Source organism: Galeopterus variegatus, unplaced genomic scaffold (assembly GCF_000696425.1).
Source record: "Galeopterus variegatus unplaced genomic scaffold, G_variegatus-3.0.2 Scaffold4430, whole genome shotgun sequence".
Taxonomy (NCBI): Eukaryota; Metazoa; Chordata; class Mammalia; order Dermoptera; family Cynocephalidae; genus Galeopterus; species Galeopterus variegatus.
Genome location: NW_007730541.1, coordinates 1 through 15,365, shown reverse-complemented (window position 1 = coordinate 15,365; position 15,365 = coordinate 1). Strand labels below are relative to the sequence as shown.

Genomic DNA, 15,365 nt, shown 5'->3' with positions numbered 1-15,365 from the left:
GGCACTGTTCTAAGCAGGTTACCTGTATTAACTTATTTAATCCTCACAACAATATTATGTGGTAGGTGTTATTATTTCCATTTCTCAGATGAGGAAACTGAGGGACAGAAAGGTGAGATATTTATTCACTTTCACTAGTGATGAGGCCCAGATTTGACTAGAGCCAATTTGGCTCCCAAGTGCAAAGTTCCTAACACTTAACAATAGACTGTCTCTGTCAGTGACTATATTTAAAAGACTGAATGATTTATAAATTAATAACAAAGGACCATAAGGCTTGAGTTGCATTATTTGAGTCTGCAGTTTGTTCCACAGAAGCAGGAAACATACCCAAACCAGTGAAATAACAAGAAAAAATAATTGAGATGGCATATACTTTAAAACATTTTGAACTACTTGACTGTGAAGACTTTAGAAGTACAAAAGCAATGAATTCTGAACTCTTTTCATATGGACCTATATATATATATATATATACATATGTATATATATATATATATATATCTCAATTGCATCTTATTGTTTCAGTCATTATTTCTTTTCTTTTAAAACCCATTCATGTCTGTTTTCCACTTTTCTGTTCCTGGCTTTTGGTTGCTTTATCTCTGACTCCTATTTATTTTTCAGTATGGCAGAAAACATTTAAAATAGGGCCTGGCACCAATTAATGTCTATATGACAGCTAAATATGGCTTAATATACTCTGACTATTCATCTCTTTTTCTTAGGGTCACCTTGCCATTGTGTTATTGTGCTTCAGAGCTTTAGATATTATCAATTACTAGAATGAGATAAACTAGTAGTGATAGCAGGAAAGAAAAAGGTACACTAATTATACATTTGATAGTCTCATTCACTCCAAGGAAGGATTAATTAAAAAATTTCTTCCCACAAGTCTTAACAGGAGTTTTTCATTCGTTCTCCCTGTGGCTTCTCCATAATTTGTGTACATTAGTTATATCCCTTCAAAATTTCAGTATGAGAACACAGAGAACATATGTTGATGTTGTTTTGACAGTGCAATTCATTATTATTAATAATAATTAATACAGTCAAATCCATAGTACTTTTTAAGTTATTTAGTGTTTGGTTGCCAACAATTCTGAAATCATGTGTTTCTAGCTCCCCACTGTAGGTATTGCATAAGGTCAGGGAAAATTTTGTTTTAACTTAAGTACATACAGTAGAATTTCTTTAGGTTGTTTGGATAAAATAATTATGCCAAGATCATGTCTCCCAAGCTTCAGCCTAACAGAAACATTTTTCATCATATGACTTGAAAATAGAAACTTATAATGGGAGAAATAAGAGCCGAAATAGAATTGAACAACTCAATGCAATAGACATTGAATTTTTGTTACTCTTACTAATTACTGAAAAAATTATTAATTATAGAAAATTTGGAAATTAGATCATGTTGGAGGCAGGAAAGAAATAAAGAATTAATAGTTTGAGAGGAAAGCAAAAACTTACACACAAATGTGTAAAAAACAGATGATTTAGGAAATGATCTCCTCAAGCCTCTTCAATGTGGATAATCATCTTACCTCGTACAAAGTTAATATGTTTATAATATGTTTATTCATGAATAGTAATACTTTCTAAAATGTTCTAAATATTTTGTTTCAACTGGTCTTCATTATACTTTAGTAACAACAGCCATAACAGTGAAAATAATAACTAACAAATGGGGGCTTATTCTAAGCCAGGCTCTTTGCTTCCTTTTTATATCCATTAACTCATTTGATTTGAGCCCAGGTTTTTTGAGTTCAGGTGTCCAGGGCTCTTTATATGACATTATCTCCTTAACTCATCTCTGAGCAGTAAAGTAGTTTAAATTTGACCCTAAAACATCACATCACTTTGGAAAGCAAACATACTTTCATTTTTTTAAATTTATGAAGTAATGATATAAAATATCAGTTGACATTTGGCAAAATTGTGATTTAGCTAAATTAAGCTATTTGATATTCCTCAAGACATGACATTTAGAAAAAACTGTCTGTCTCATTGCTTGTGCTGAATCTGTTTCCTCCATGTTGAATTCCCTTTCCCCTCACTTAAACCATATTTCCTCCATGAAGCCTCTGAATCCACCCTCAGTGAGCACCTCACTTTCTTACTGACATTGTGGTGGGTTGTATAAAAGGTCTGCCTCCCCATTTACCATGTAAAATACTTAAAAAGATGATTCAGTCCTTAGTCATCTTTGTATCACCACATTATTAAGAAAATTACATAGACACTGAATAGATGTGAATAAAAGTACTGATTCACTTCAATTTTTATTCAGTAGTACATTATAAAACAACAAAAAAAAATCAATTTTCAATAAAACAACTGGTTTCTGAATCTGTACTATTAACCAGCTTTGTGGGCGTAAGCAATTAACTTTTCCTCAGTTTTCTTCTTGGTTAAAAGAAATAGACCAGAAAGATCTGTACACACCCCTCTCAGCTTAATTTTTCTTCTTCCAAAGTTATTTGCATTTTATCAACATGCAACATACTGTTTTAGGCACAAGAGATATATGAATAACCTAGACAAAACCCATTGCTTTGTAGACAGATCACAAAGTAGGTGATATTTATACTAACTTCTGAAAACACTTCTTGGTGCAATCTAGGCCTAACAAACCAAAGAGATCTCAATATTTTGGCCTTGAATTTGAAAAGCAAACAAAGATCTATTGAAGTTAGTTACTATTTTGTTTCTAAATTAGCAAAATTAAATCATTTTTAAAATAATTATTTTGGTAAATAAATATATTCTGCTAAGATACAAATATTTTCTGGAGGATTATAGCCAGACTACTTCTTACAAGGAATGTTATTTTCATGCAGTTAGGTTTGGTTTGGATTTCATGAGCATTAATTTTATCATTTACTAGATAGTGTTCTATCTAGTAACTTTGATAGGTAATTTTGGGTAAGTCTCTTGATTTCCTTGATCTAAAATACCTACCTGCTTCTCAGGTATCTAAATGTTTCAGTGCTCTCTTATGTTGTAGCATTTACACTAATCTGATCTGTGAGTAAATGTACTATATAGAGGTCTAGGGAAAGATCAAATTCAGTTAAATATACTTTCCTCTTTAAATTAGGATAACCAAATATAGTAACATTAGGAATGTTTGAGTATATTTTCAATTCACCAGAATTATTTTCTCACGAAGAAAATATTTTATCAAAAATTTTAGAAGGGCTGAAGTTTTTTTCTCCAAAATTTTGAATGAGCTTTTACTTAGTATATAGTGAGAATCACCACTAAATATAAGTTTACCAAATGTGAAAAGGGTCCCACACAGTATCTTGTTTTCTGTTGTTTTAATGATGACTTCTATAAATACATACCACTTGGGGTTTGAACATATCAAGAGGTGGATTTAACTTATAGGTAATTTGTAGTCACTTAGATAATTTAAAACAGATTAAAGCTACCTAACATTTCTAGTTAAACATTCTATTTCAGATATTGTAGTTATACCATCTTTAGATGAAATTCTAATATTTTCATATAATAGTGATTGTGAAGATATTGTTGATCACACCTTCTATCACAAAGTTCTGTAGTAATCTTAAAGTTTACCTTTATATTAGGTAAATTAGGAATATAGAATTTGTCTTTTTCAACCACTGTGTTTTAGATTTAAAGGCATCTGGAACAATTTTTACCTTTGGAATAAGTATCACATTTTTATCACTGTTTCTTCTGATTTTTCTCCAGATATTTGCAGTAAACAAACAAACCAAAAACTTTAAAAAATGTTAATAAAATAGCTAAAGTAATACATTGTGTAATGAATGTTCTCAAGTTTATGAAACAACCAACCATGTAGTCATATTGATACAGCGGAACTTCCTTTATGATGAATGAACAAAAACGTTACAATCATTATGTCAACAGATCATATTGATATTGCACCATCTGTCATTGATTGTAAATGCAGATATTTGAAGTCATAGGAGAAATATAAGATAGTCCATCTTTTAGTAATCAAAAAGAAATATAGTTTTCTGCAGTGGGTAATACTGCTGATTTAGTTAAATGTATTAGTAGATATATGGACTTCATATAAATATGTATGATATTTCTTATATGTGTGTATATATATTAAAAATAATTTATGTGTAGCATGAGGCAGATTTTGCTAGTATCCATTAGGTGGAGGTGCAGCTAGCTACAAACAGTGAATGATTTTGTTAATTTTTATTTTGTTGAAATTTTTTAAATTAAAATTTTAATTAGTTTTTATTTTATTGAAAATACAAAAACTTTAGACACAAAGAATATCATCCTAAAGAAATGAAGTGCATTCAAGTTTTAAATCATGAAAATAATTAGACTTATTTTTTGAAAAATGTAATATTCTGATTTGACTCTACATAATAATAACTTAGATAATAACTTAGCTTTTTTGTTTGTTTTTAAAAGGTTATCACTGTTAAAGTATTGAATTTAACTGAATTGGTCATAACTATTTTTTATTTTAAAAGGAAAGTAAATCAATAAATAGATTACCAAAATTTAAAAAAATAAGAAAAAAATTAAACACAAGTTATTGCAGAGTGCCAATGTTAACTTATACATATAAAAATTATCTCACAGGAGAATAAAGAAGGACCAGGCAGCAAATTAAGCCATCAAAGTCTAGGGATTCTATGAGAACAGACCGGTGGGTTAAAATCTGTAGTTTACGCTTTTACTGTTAGTGTGAACCTTATGATATACTTTAATTCAGAATTTTATGCATGTCATATTTATTAAACCTCATATTTATATGGATTTTTCTTGTTTACTCTGTCATTAACATTAAATAGGTATAATTTTGTACAAACTCACTGTTGATTTTAAAATCACAATAACAAAATTCTAATGTTGTATTTAAAGAAAGAAATGAGTAAAATCTATAGCTTTATTCAGGATTTTAAGAATAAATTAAAAGCCCATATATGATTCCAAGTGACAATCTCTGATTAAAAATATTCTGTGCAAAGAGTTTGCATATTTGGTTTATATCATAAGTGATTCATACATAAGGAAAATTAATTTACAAAATTTACATTTTTATCTTTCTTGCTTATAATTGTGGATTTGTTTTAATAGGGTAATTGTGTCATTAAAAAAGAATCAGGCACTGATAAATCAGCAATAGCTATCATGCACGTGTTAAAATAAAGAAAAGTAATGCAACAAATGTTTTGAAAATATTCCATATGATCATTGTTGCTTGATAATAATAAAAAGAAAAGCAAAGGCTAGGTGCTATTATTTTATTGTCTCCTTAAATGAGTTGATTTAAAAAGTTTCATTTTATAAGCATATGTGGTGAGATTTCCCATAAATCTTTTTAATGATCACAATTAGTATAAAATTTGAGAATACAGCTAACATTAAAGGAAAAGAAAAATGTCCTTAATGTTGTTATATCTCTGACTTGAAGTGTCTTTCAAATGTTATTTGAATGATAGAAAATTTAAACACATTTATATGATGTTATTCTGAAAATTTCCCGATATTAACATTTCTTATGAAACTTAGTGCTTTTAATTTTTGTTCTAACGGGAAAGATATGCTTTTATTTTTCTGTTATGCAGTTTTCTTCTTAGATTATCAGTCTCATGACTGTTACCTCTAATAGTAATTATTTTAAATGAAAAGGCAATCTTTCTTGTTCCAAATCCCTATACACATTTCTAAGATGGAATTTTATTATAAAATCAAAGTGGCTATCAGTATTTAATTTGTAACTTTTTATCTGATGAATAAATAATTTTAATCATTTCAGTTTTATAGTACTATATATTAAAAATATTTTGAAATTTTTGAAATGTAAATTGATTTTAAAAATCCTAATATTTAATATGTCATCTTAATTTTTTTTGGGGGGGAAGCTAGACCTAATAAACAAATTCAAATAAAAATGTACCCTCACTTTTATCTCAGGTAGAATCTAAAACATACTCAGATTTATCTTTTTATTGCTTAATTAATTGATGTTGGTTTTTTTTTTTTTTCAGGTAGGCAAAGTCTCAGTTTGTGTTAGTCACTGGTAGCATACTGACTATTTAGAGAAACACACTCTTTCTCCCTGCCAGCAACTTACTGATGAAGTAACTAGAAAAATTAATGGGGCCCTAAAGTTAGCCAACAGATAAAAATATCTGCAAGTTACTAAGCATATGATTCTTTGTAATATTTTGTCACCCTGAATGTTACAGGTAGAGACATGCTAGTACAGTGTGTAATGGACTCTTAAGAAATCAAACTATTTTTGTAGTATTGATGTTTTCATTTATAAAATAGATTATAAAATATATGGTGAATTAAATTATATAGTGATAATGTGCTAATAAATTTCTATAAGAATTGAATACTGTACAGAGTATTCAGTAAATGTAAACATTTTGTCAAAGAAAAAAACAAAATCAGCTTTTAGATTTTAATGTGAAGAAGCTATTGCTATAACATCATCACAGTACCTCTTTGTGAATCCCTGATCTCTGTTTTTAAAGCAACCTTTGATTCTAACAGGGAAGTGTTTGAGCATGTGATGTGAGGGTAGTGTGAGCACACACATAATGTGTGTGTGTATGTGTGTACACACCACAGATGTTAGTACCAGGAGGAACAGCCTATATATGGTGGAGAATAAGGTTAAATAAACTTATTTCAGCAGAAAAATGTTATTTAATTAGTTGTTTTGGAGATGCTTTAACATTAAAGGAAGGTTTTATTTTCATGTTCAGAAATACTATTAAATTCATTAGGCTAGTGTCTTTAAACAGTACTGACACTAGAATGTAGAATATAAAATGCTATCATAAAGCTATTTGATTTTTTTATTTATACCATGCTACTATACAACTAAAGCAAAAACTAACAAATGCACATTTCTTTTGAAGGGATTTTTTTAACTATTAAAAATTATTCACTATAATAAAATTAGTAAATATGTAAGAAATATAAACCAGGTTTAGTATACTAAAATCTGCTTTGTAGTTTTGGTTACAAAGAATATATTTACATCAAGTTTCTAAGGTAGATGATATATGTGATTTCCTATCTATGGTTTACCATATTACCTCAATTGATTACAAAAATATAACCACAATGAAAAACTCTTTACACACACACACACACACACACACACACACACACACACACACACACACACACACACACACACACACACACACACACACACACACACACACACACACACACACACACACACACACACACACACACACACACACACACACACACACACACACACACACATATGTATGTCTTTTTATCTTTTTATATATTTATCCCCTGTCTTATCTATTGCTTTTAATTTTGGGGGGAAAAATAATGTTAAATAAATTTGGTTTTAGTTTGAGTAGAATCAGATTAGAAAAAACAACTTTGCTCCACAATTCTGAAGTCATGGTATAATTAAGTGCTAACTTTTGGTTTGATTAGAAAAACATTAAGGGGCAAATGTTCAAAGTGTAGTGCAGTATGTCAGCTGAACTCCCATTCATGCTAATGGGAGGCAGTTGGCTAAGTTTCCTGGATGATGCTTTTGAACATACCCCTAGAACTTACAAAAAACATCGTGAAGCACATTAAAACATGGAATGTTTTAAGGTCTTTACTCCTTTTAAACACAGCAAAGAAAAAAAAAAGTAAATACAAGCACTTTTTAAAAAACATGCATAAAAGAAGGATGTGGGCCTGATTTAATAATGTTGTTTCTGGTTATAAAGCCTTGAAATATTGTGCAGTTAGAGGCTTACAAAAACAACCGCAAAATTATTTGGTGCCGAGTATTGCCATTGTAGTGTCTATAAAATAGTCCAAAAAGAAGAGTAGTTATTGTATTTAGAAAAAAAAGTGAATTCTTTCATTTCAAAATTTAACATTATAATATTTCTTTTAATGAGTCAGAGAGTGAGGTTTTGATGTACTTTCCTGTTGATAAATAATATGTAGTTTTAGTTAATGTGACTTCTAGATTCTAGCACATGGTTTAAAAATGACCACTTGTGTAGCAATAGAATTGGTGGAGGGAAGGATCAGCAGAGTGAGCCCGCCTTGAAAGCAGTAGATTTAGTCAGTCATAATCTCAGACAACTTTGTTATTTAATCAAATATTGCCTACAAATGTTAACAGAAGTAGGTGATCTAGAACAAAGATGATACCTGCCAGGTTTTCCCTATGGTGAGCATATGATATATCTAGTGTATGATATTCTGTTGCAGAAGCTATATACTGGTTAGGGTGCAGGGTGTTGACAACTTCAAGCATATCTAGAGGAGCATGCCCATAATGATACTGAATCTGGAAACCATGTTATATGAGTAATGATTGAAAGGACTGGGGTGTTTATCTGCAGAAAAGAAGCTTGGAGATAGTGTCCCAGTTGCCTGATGACATTTTACGCTTTTCCCATGCAAGAAAGATGATACTTATTCTGTATCATTTTAAGGAACATAAATACAAGCCACAGGTAGAGGAAGATAATAGCTTACTTTTTCAGAGATCTCCAAAAGAATGTAATGTTTTTTAAAGGGGTGAGCGTCTTATCAAAGGACATGAACAAACTTAAAGGTGTACAAGAAGTTTTTGCATTTGGAAGGAAGTTAGATTCTAATAATGTTTTCTAGTTCTAGGTGATTTTCAGAATTGCATGTGTGTTTTATATCAGAATCTCCAAGGAAGTGCATCTATGGTGAAGAAGAAGTGTTTAATAGAAAAAATAAAACGTGCCTAGTGAATACAGCTAGCAAGATCTAGAAATGTAATTTTCATGATTTCTGTTAAGGTTATAGAGTATGGTGATTCTAGAGTTTAAATCGTGAAACAAAATTTAGATATATTACCACAAATTGCCCGGAAGATAATAGCTTACTTTTTCAGAGATCTCCAAAAGAATGTAATGTTTTTTAAAGGGGTGCGCGTCTTATCAAAGGACATGAACAAACTTAAAGGTGTACAAGAAGTTTTTGCATTTGGAAGGAAGTTAGACTCTAATAATGTTTTCTATTTCTAGGTGATTTTCAGAATTGCATATGTGTTTTATATCAGAATCTCCAAGGAAGTGCATCTATGGTGAAGAAGAAGTGTTTAATAGAAAAAACAAAACGTGCCTAGTGAATACAGCTAGCAAGATCTAGAAATGTAATTTTCATGATTTCTGTTAAGGTTATAGAGTATGGTATTCTAGAGTTTAAATCGTGAAACAAAATTTAGATATATTACCACAAATTGCCTATAAAATTTTGATTACACCTGCAAGAGGGATCAGTCCAAAATTCATATTCTTAGAGATTTTTTATTCATTCAGTAAATTTTTATTCAGGACTTAACATGTACTGTGTTAGGCTTGAGGATGAGGAAACAGTTGTAAATAATAATCATGGGTTTTGCTTTTAGAGATGAGAGCCTATGAACCCCCCCAAAGCTGAGATTATGCTTAAGTAAATAAGCAATTTTAACTCATAAAACTAGTTATGTTATTACAGCATTTCTTAAGATTTCCTGGGTTCAGATATGCCTTCCACCATTGGAGTTACATAATTTTGGGTAAGGTTCTTCAGCTCTCTGTTCTATAATTTTGTGTTCTACAAAATGTGGATAGTTTATAAAAGCTCAAACCTTCTAGTGTATTAGAACCATTAAAAGTGTCTGTAATGTGTTTAATATAATGCCTGACAAACGGTAATTAATTGATTACCATTAGCTATCAGGAACATAATTTGATTGTCATCATCAAATGCTTAAACATCCAGAAGGAGTGCTTCAGAGAAAGAAAAATCCCAATTCACTGAGGATATTATCTTTTATGATTTGCCTCTAAACTTTCGATATGGAAACTAACTAGCTGCCTAACGTTAAATGAAGACATATCAAAAATTTAAAAATGAAAGACCATGGGTGGGGTTGGGGAGGAGGGAAAGATAGACACCACAGAAACAGGAAATATCAGTAAGAATGTGTGAGAATATCTCTGTCCAAACGAGTAAATGGCAGTCTTCAAAATATTTGAGTATCTTCTCAAGCCCATCTAAAATATTGCTATAGTAATTTGCTGTATCTGTTCTGCTCAGAAAACTTATCTATATGTTAGAAATTCTTTCATCAAATGTAATGCATTTAACTTGTTTGATCATATCCAGATAAGTTTTGATCAAAATGAAATTATTTGCCTAAGTCATGGACTGTAGAGAATTTCTTTTCAATCTATAGGTAGATTAATGTTAATTTTGGGGGGGAGGAAATATTAGGTTACCTTCCTTGCCTTTATCTTCCTTACTTTCTATTTTTTATCTAGTTGGTAAATACATTTTTGTGTATATGATATATGAAGAAATTATTTTAATAACATTCTAGGAATACTACGTATAAATTGAGAAATCCATTGACAAACAAAATGTAAATAATCTGTATGACTATCTTGCCTTTCATTTATTTTTTCAAAAACTAGCAAGTTCACTTTCATTTCTGAAAGCTCTTTTGTCAGACATGTGACTGTGGGTTTGCAGTGTATCATGATGTTTGATTGAATGTCAGAGGAAAATCACCCACATTAAGTTAGAAGGGCTGGTTTGACAGAATAATGACAGTAACAGCCCTCTTGGCTTCAGATACATAATTCAGTAATGACTGACACCAATCACTATATTTTGGCTAAAATAGAATGCACATAGCACAGTGAGCAAAAATCGCAACAGCGTAACTCGGGATGATTTAAGGATTAACAAAATATGTAAATCATTATATATACAAGTATATATATATATGTATATATGTGTGTATATATATATATATATATATGTCTAGATATAGATGTATCTACATAATTATATCTAGATAGAGATATATAGATCTCTCTTTATATATTAAAATATGCAAATATTAACAAAAATATCATATGAGTATACTTGAAGTACTATATAACATCTTATATAAGATCGAAAACTGCATACTGTTTGTGCCCAAGAAATTCACATTTCATAGTATTAAACCTCTACAGAAAATTTAATGCAATATTACCAACAAGCAACAAGATCTCCCTCCCCTTTCTCTAAATGTTTAATATATTTAAAACTGTTTATAAATATATAATGAGCTATTTTTAAAACACCTGAGAAATATGTATCTTGTCAATCTGTGAAGCCCCACTAAAGCGTGAAGTTTTCATGTTTTTTCTTACGTTTCGAAACTGGTTAGGTGGTCCTTTCTTGAGTGACAAAATAACTTCTCTACCAATGTGATCCAGAAGATTTAACATATTTTCTGCTAGTGATTGAAAATAAGTTGTCATGGAAAGTACAATTCAAGCTAGGGTATTGTAAGACTACATCAGAGGCTATATGTAGTAGATCGGAATCTTTCTGTAAAAATACATATAAGAAAACATTGTATATGTATAAAAATCATTCTTATTATCATGATTTTAAAAAGATAAGAAAGCTGGATGTTATGAACAAGTACACTGTTCCTATGTTCTAGTTCAAATGTATTATAATAATGTAAAAAGCATACGATTTTAATTCATCTCCAAAAGTTTCATATTTCTGCATTGTTGTACCATGCAACATTTTCCTATTCCCCAGCTCCTGCCATTTGTCATGATTTTCTCTGTGCTTCCCAGTAACACATGTGATCACTGTTTTTTTTTCTGTTTAAACAGATTGTCTGTTAACATTGAGATACTTCCTATTTAAAATTCATATTTTACTAATTTTACTTATTTTTTTTTACATGATAATACCCTTAGAAAAATTTATGCTTGTTGGTAAAATCACATTGAATTATTTTCTGTACAGATTTAATAATGTGAAGTTTGAATTTTGGGGGACACATGATAACACAGTTTTCAATCTTATATAAGATGTTATATAGTACTTCAGTTATAGTCATATGATATATTTGCATAATTTTCTCAATTGTGCTTTCGTTATTTGGTAATGGTCCATGTTTTAGAATTCTGTTTGTTTTTTTACATGACACACGTCTGTTTCAAATTCACTATACAATATATAAATCTTTAAATATATATATATTTCTCAGATTCTCAGAGCTATTTATTTAAGATTATAGTATACAAAAAGCAGTGAGAGGGCAAACATTGTCGAAAATGATTTTGACCAAAAATGTCTTTACAGAGCAAACAGCCTAATGTCAGCAATGGTTTCCAACAAAAACTGCCTCACCAAGAGTCCAACTTCAGAATTAAAAAAAAAAAAATGCAGTTGTGTCATTTTGTTTAGAAAGATGAAAACTATCTTTAAACTTAAAACCATATTTTAAACCACTTTTCTAAGCACATGAATTGGTCATGAATCATGACTAAATCTTTCAGACTCATTTAAAAATTCATGACTAGAAAAAGAATACTTGAGAGATTGACATGTTTTGAGAATATTTTTTTGTGGTCAAGCATGTGGGTTTTAGTGATCTATTACAGTATAACAAACTGGAAATATTCTTTAAATAATTATTTTTCAGTCATTGTTTTATGTACTTAGAATCTAATTAGGGACCACCCAATAGGGGCAAACAATGAGTAGTTAACGAAATTTAGTAAATATAATTTAACAAAAGTAAGAGAAGAAAAGTGAGAAGGTGTAAATGTAATATTTGTTGTTTTATATATTCCAGATTCAGAACAATTTGTGGGCAGGAAATGCAAGTGGTGGTTCTGTGGTTACTTCCTGCATGTTACCACGTGACACTTCCTCCTGTATGACACCTTATTCTCACTCGCCTCGGACAGATTCCAGTTACACAGGGTTTTCAAACCACCAGAACCAGTTCAGCCATGTGCCCCTCAACAATTTTTTCACTGACTCTCTTCTTACTGGAGCTACCAATGGACATGCTTTTGAAACAAAGCCAGAGTTTGAAAGGAGGTCTTCGAGTATCGCAGTTCTTCGAATGAAAGCCAAGGAGCACACCGCCAATATTTCATGGGCCATGTAACATACAGTACTCTTTTATTTTTCTTTTCATAGCAAAGTAAAATATTCTTATTTCTCATATTTAAAGGATACCACAATAAGCTGCTGTGTGTGGAATTGCTAAAGGTCAAGATATACAGTGAGACCCGCTTAAATGAATAGTTGTTATTATTTAACATTAAAATCTAAGAATGAACCTCTGAAAAGACTAAATAGGTTTACCATGCATCAGTCTCCACAAACTCTGTTTTAGTAGTAAGATTTTTTTTCTATTGTACAAGTCAGTGAAATATGATCATGCAACTTCTTAAAAGAATAAATGTATTAAACAAATTCCTCTGTTATAGATTGATTTATGTTGGCTCTGTATAACAAGAAATCCCTTGTAAAATAATACCTGATAAAGGAGGAAATGCACTGGGGAAAATGTCAAGATACCAAAGCTGTCAGGTAAATATTGAACTAGGGTGTTTCGGGGAGTTAACTGTCATTTCTCTCTCTCTGGCTTCAAGAAGCAATGGGCATATCCCCTGTTGCTGAGAATTTATCTTTGAGTCTCAAAGATGTTTTTACCTCTAGATGTTTTAGTGAATTTCCACTCCATGAAAAAAAAGCTTTTCTAAAATGACCAGCATTTGCATGAAATATTTGGGCATAGTTTCTTGAAACCATGTGGTTAAAGGTGATAACTGAAATATTCCAGCATGATTTAAAATACAGTCATGAGGATAGTTTTTTATAAATGCCACTTCTTTAAAATAAAAAAATGAACATGGACTCTGACTTAATTATCACAAACAAGAAAAAAGTTACAAAACTTGTTATTGCTTTTAAACTAAAATTGTGCTGATTAAACTGTACACACAGATATCTACACTAAAAGTAACATTCTCAGTTAAAGGAGCAGCGAATCAGAATTGTTATTTATTTCGTGAGTATGTGCATGTGTGTTTGTTTCCTGAAATATTATACTTTAAGCTTTTTGCTACTGTGGTTTTGAATAGAGAATTAAAATGTCAGAAGCTCTCAAAAATTTCTGGTGGAAGAGAAGAAAAATACATTGCATCTGGAAAATTGCTAACCTCTTTGATTTACTTCTCCTCCCTTTCCCCTGTCACATTCCAAGCTTTTTCAGATGAGTGAAATGTCAACCTCCTTGAAAGACTCTTAAGTTCATAAAGGCAAAGTAAATTAATTAAAATGAAGATGACTTCCATGGCCTGGATCAGAGCAGGATCTGCTCTTTGTACTGTCTTAGAATCTTCTTGTGGTTCCTACAGACTTTAAGGATATGCCTGGAAGCCCTAATGGCTAAAGACAACAATAAATGAATTTTAAAAATTAAATTTCACAAAAAGTACGTAAATTCAATAATTGTCTCTTTTTAGTGGGAAAATATTTACAGCAATTGGACATCTTTTGTAATAAAATTTTAAGTCAAGCAGATGGTGGAGAAGAGTGGTGACCTAGACAAACATTCTCTGACTTCACAATAACTCTGCTCTTTATTGCTTTGGTGTTCTCTCTTTTTAGTTTTGTTCCCAAGAAAGCCTTGTTCAGCTTTGGCCCTAAGAATTATGATTGCGTGCAGGAGCTTTTGTTAAAGGATTGTTTCAGCAGCTGTTAGATATCCTTCATGTTTTAGAAGAAAATGACTTCTTTTGATATATTCATATATGTGGTTAATAGGAGTTTGTGAACTAAAACTTAGAACTAAAATGTAAGATTTTTTTGGAAAAATTTCACAAATTAATACTGTTACATTTTCATTCCATTTTCATTTCTTCTTCTTAATTTAAATTTTAGTGTCTATTGGATAATACCTTGTATTTTTCACATGAGAGACAAAACTCATTAAGTTTCAATTTCAATTAATTCTTTAGTTTTCCTGCTCTAAGTTTTTATCCTCGCTATGTTTAATAATTAGTTGGAGCTTCTGGAACTCATTTTTAAAATTTCAAACAACATCTTTCTCATTGAGATTTTACATCTGCAATGTGCTGTATAAATATAATTCAATTAGCACACTAAACCTACAGTGTGTGAAGCACCATTTGGGCTAATAAAATAAATAATGGAACCATAGTTCTTGCCCTTCACTGATTCATTGATTGATTATAATCTTCCCGTACAGACACATGCCTAAAGTTTGTACCCTCAAACATGCCTCACATTGTTTGATAGCATCAGAATTTGCATGTTTTTTTTTTTTTTTTTGTGTGTGTGTGTGTGTGTGTGTGTGTGTGTGTCAACATTCCAACTTTCTTTTTTATTGGCTGAAATATTTATGTATGTAAGTTGCCAAAATATAATAAAATGAATTTTGATGTAATAGGATAAGATAAAGCTAAATCAAAGTATACATGAAATGCACTGCCTGAATTTTCTCTTGCTCTTTCTGTGCTTAG

At 30.6% G+C, this 15,365-nt stretch overlaps 1 protein-coding gene across 1 annotated transcript in view; it reads left to right on the top strand.

Moving 5' to 3' along the window:
• Positions 1–13,290, top strand: part of ALX1 (ALX homeobox 1) — a 24,017-nt gene extending 10,727 nt beyond the window's left edge. Inside the window, exon 4 of the mRNA XM_008587557.1 lies at positions 12,659–13,290. Within this exon, the coding sequence (XP_008585779.1) occupies positions 12,659–12,979 (321 nt within the window). The 3' untranslated portion in view covers positions 12,980–13,290. The remainder of the gene's footprint in view (positions 1–12,658) is intronic.
• Positions 13,291–15,365: the final 2,075 nt, after the last annotated feature.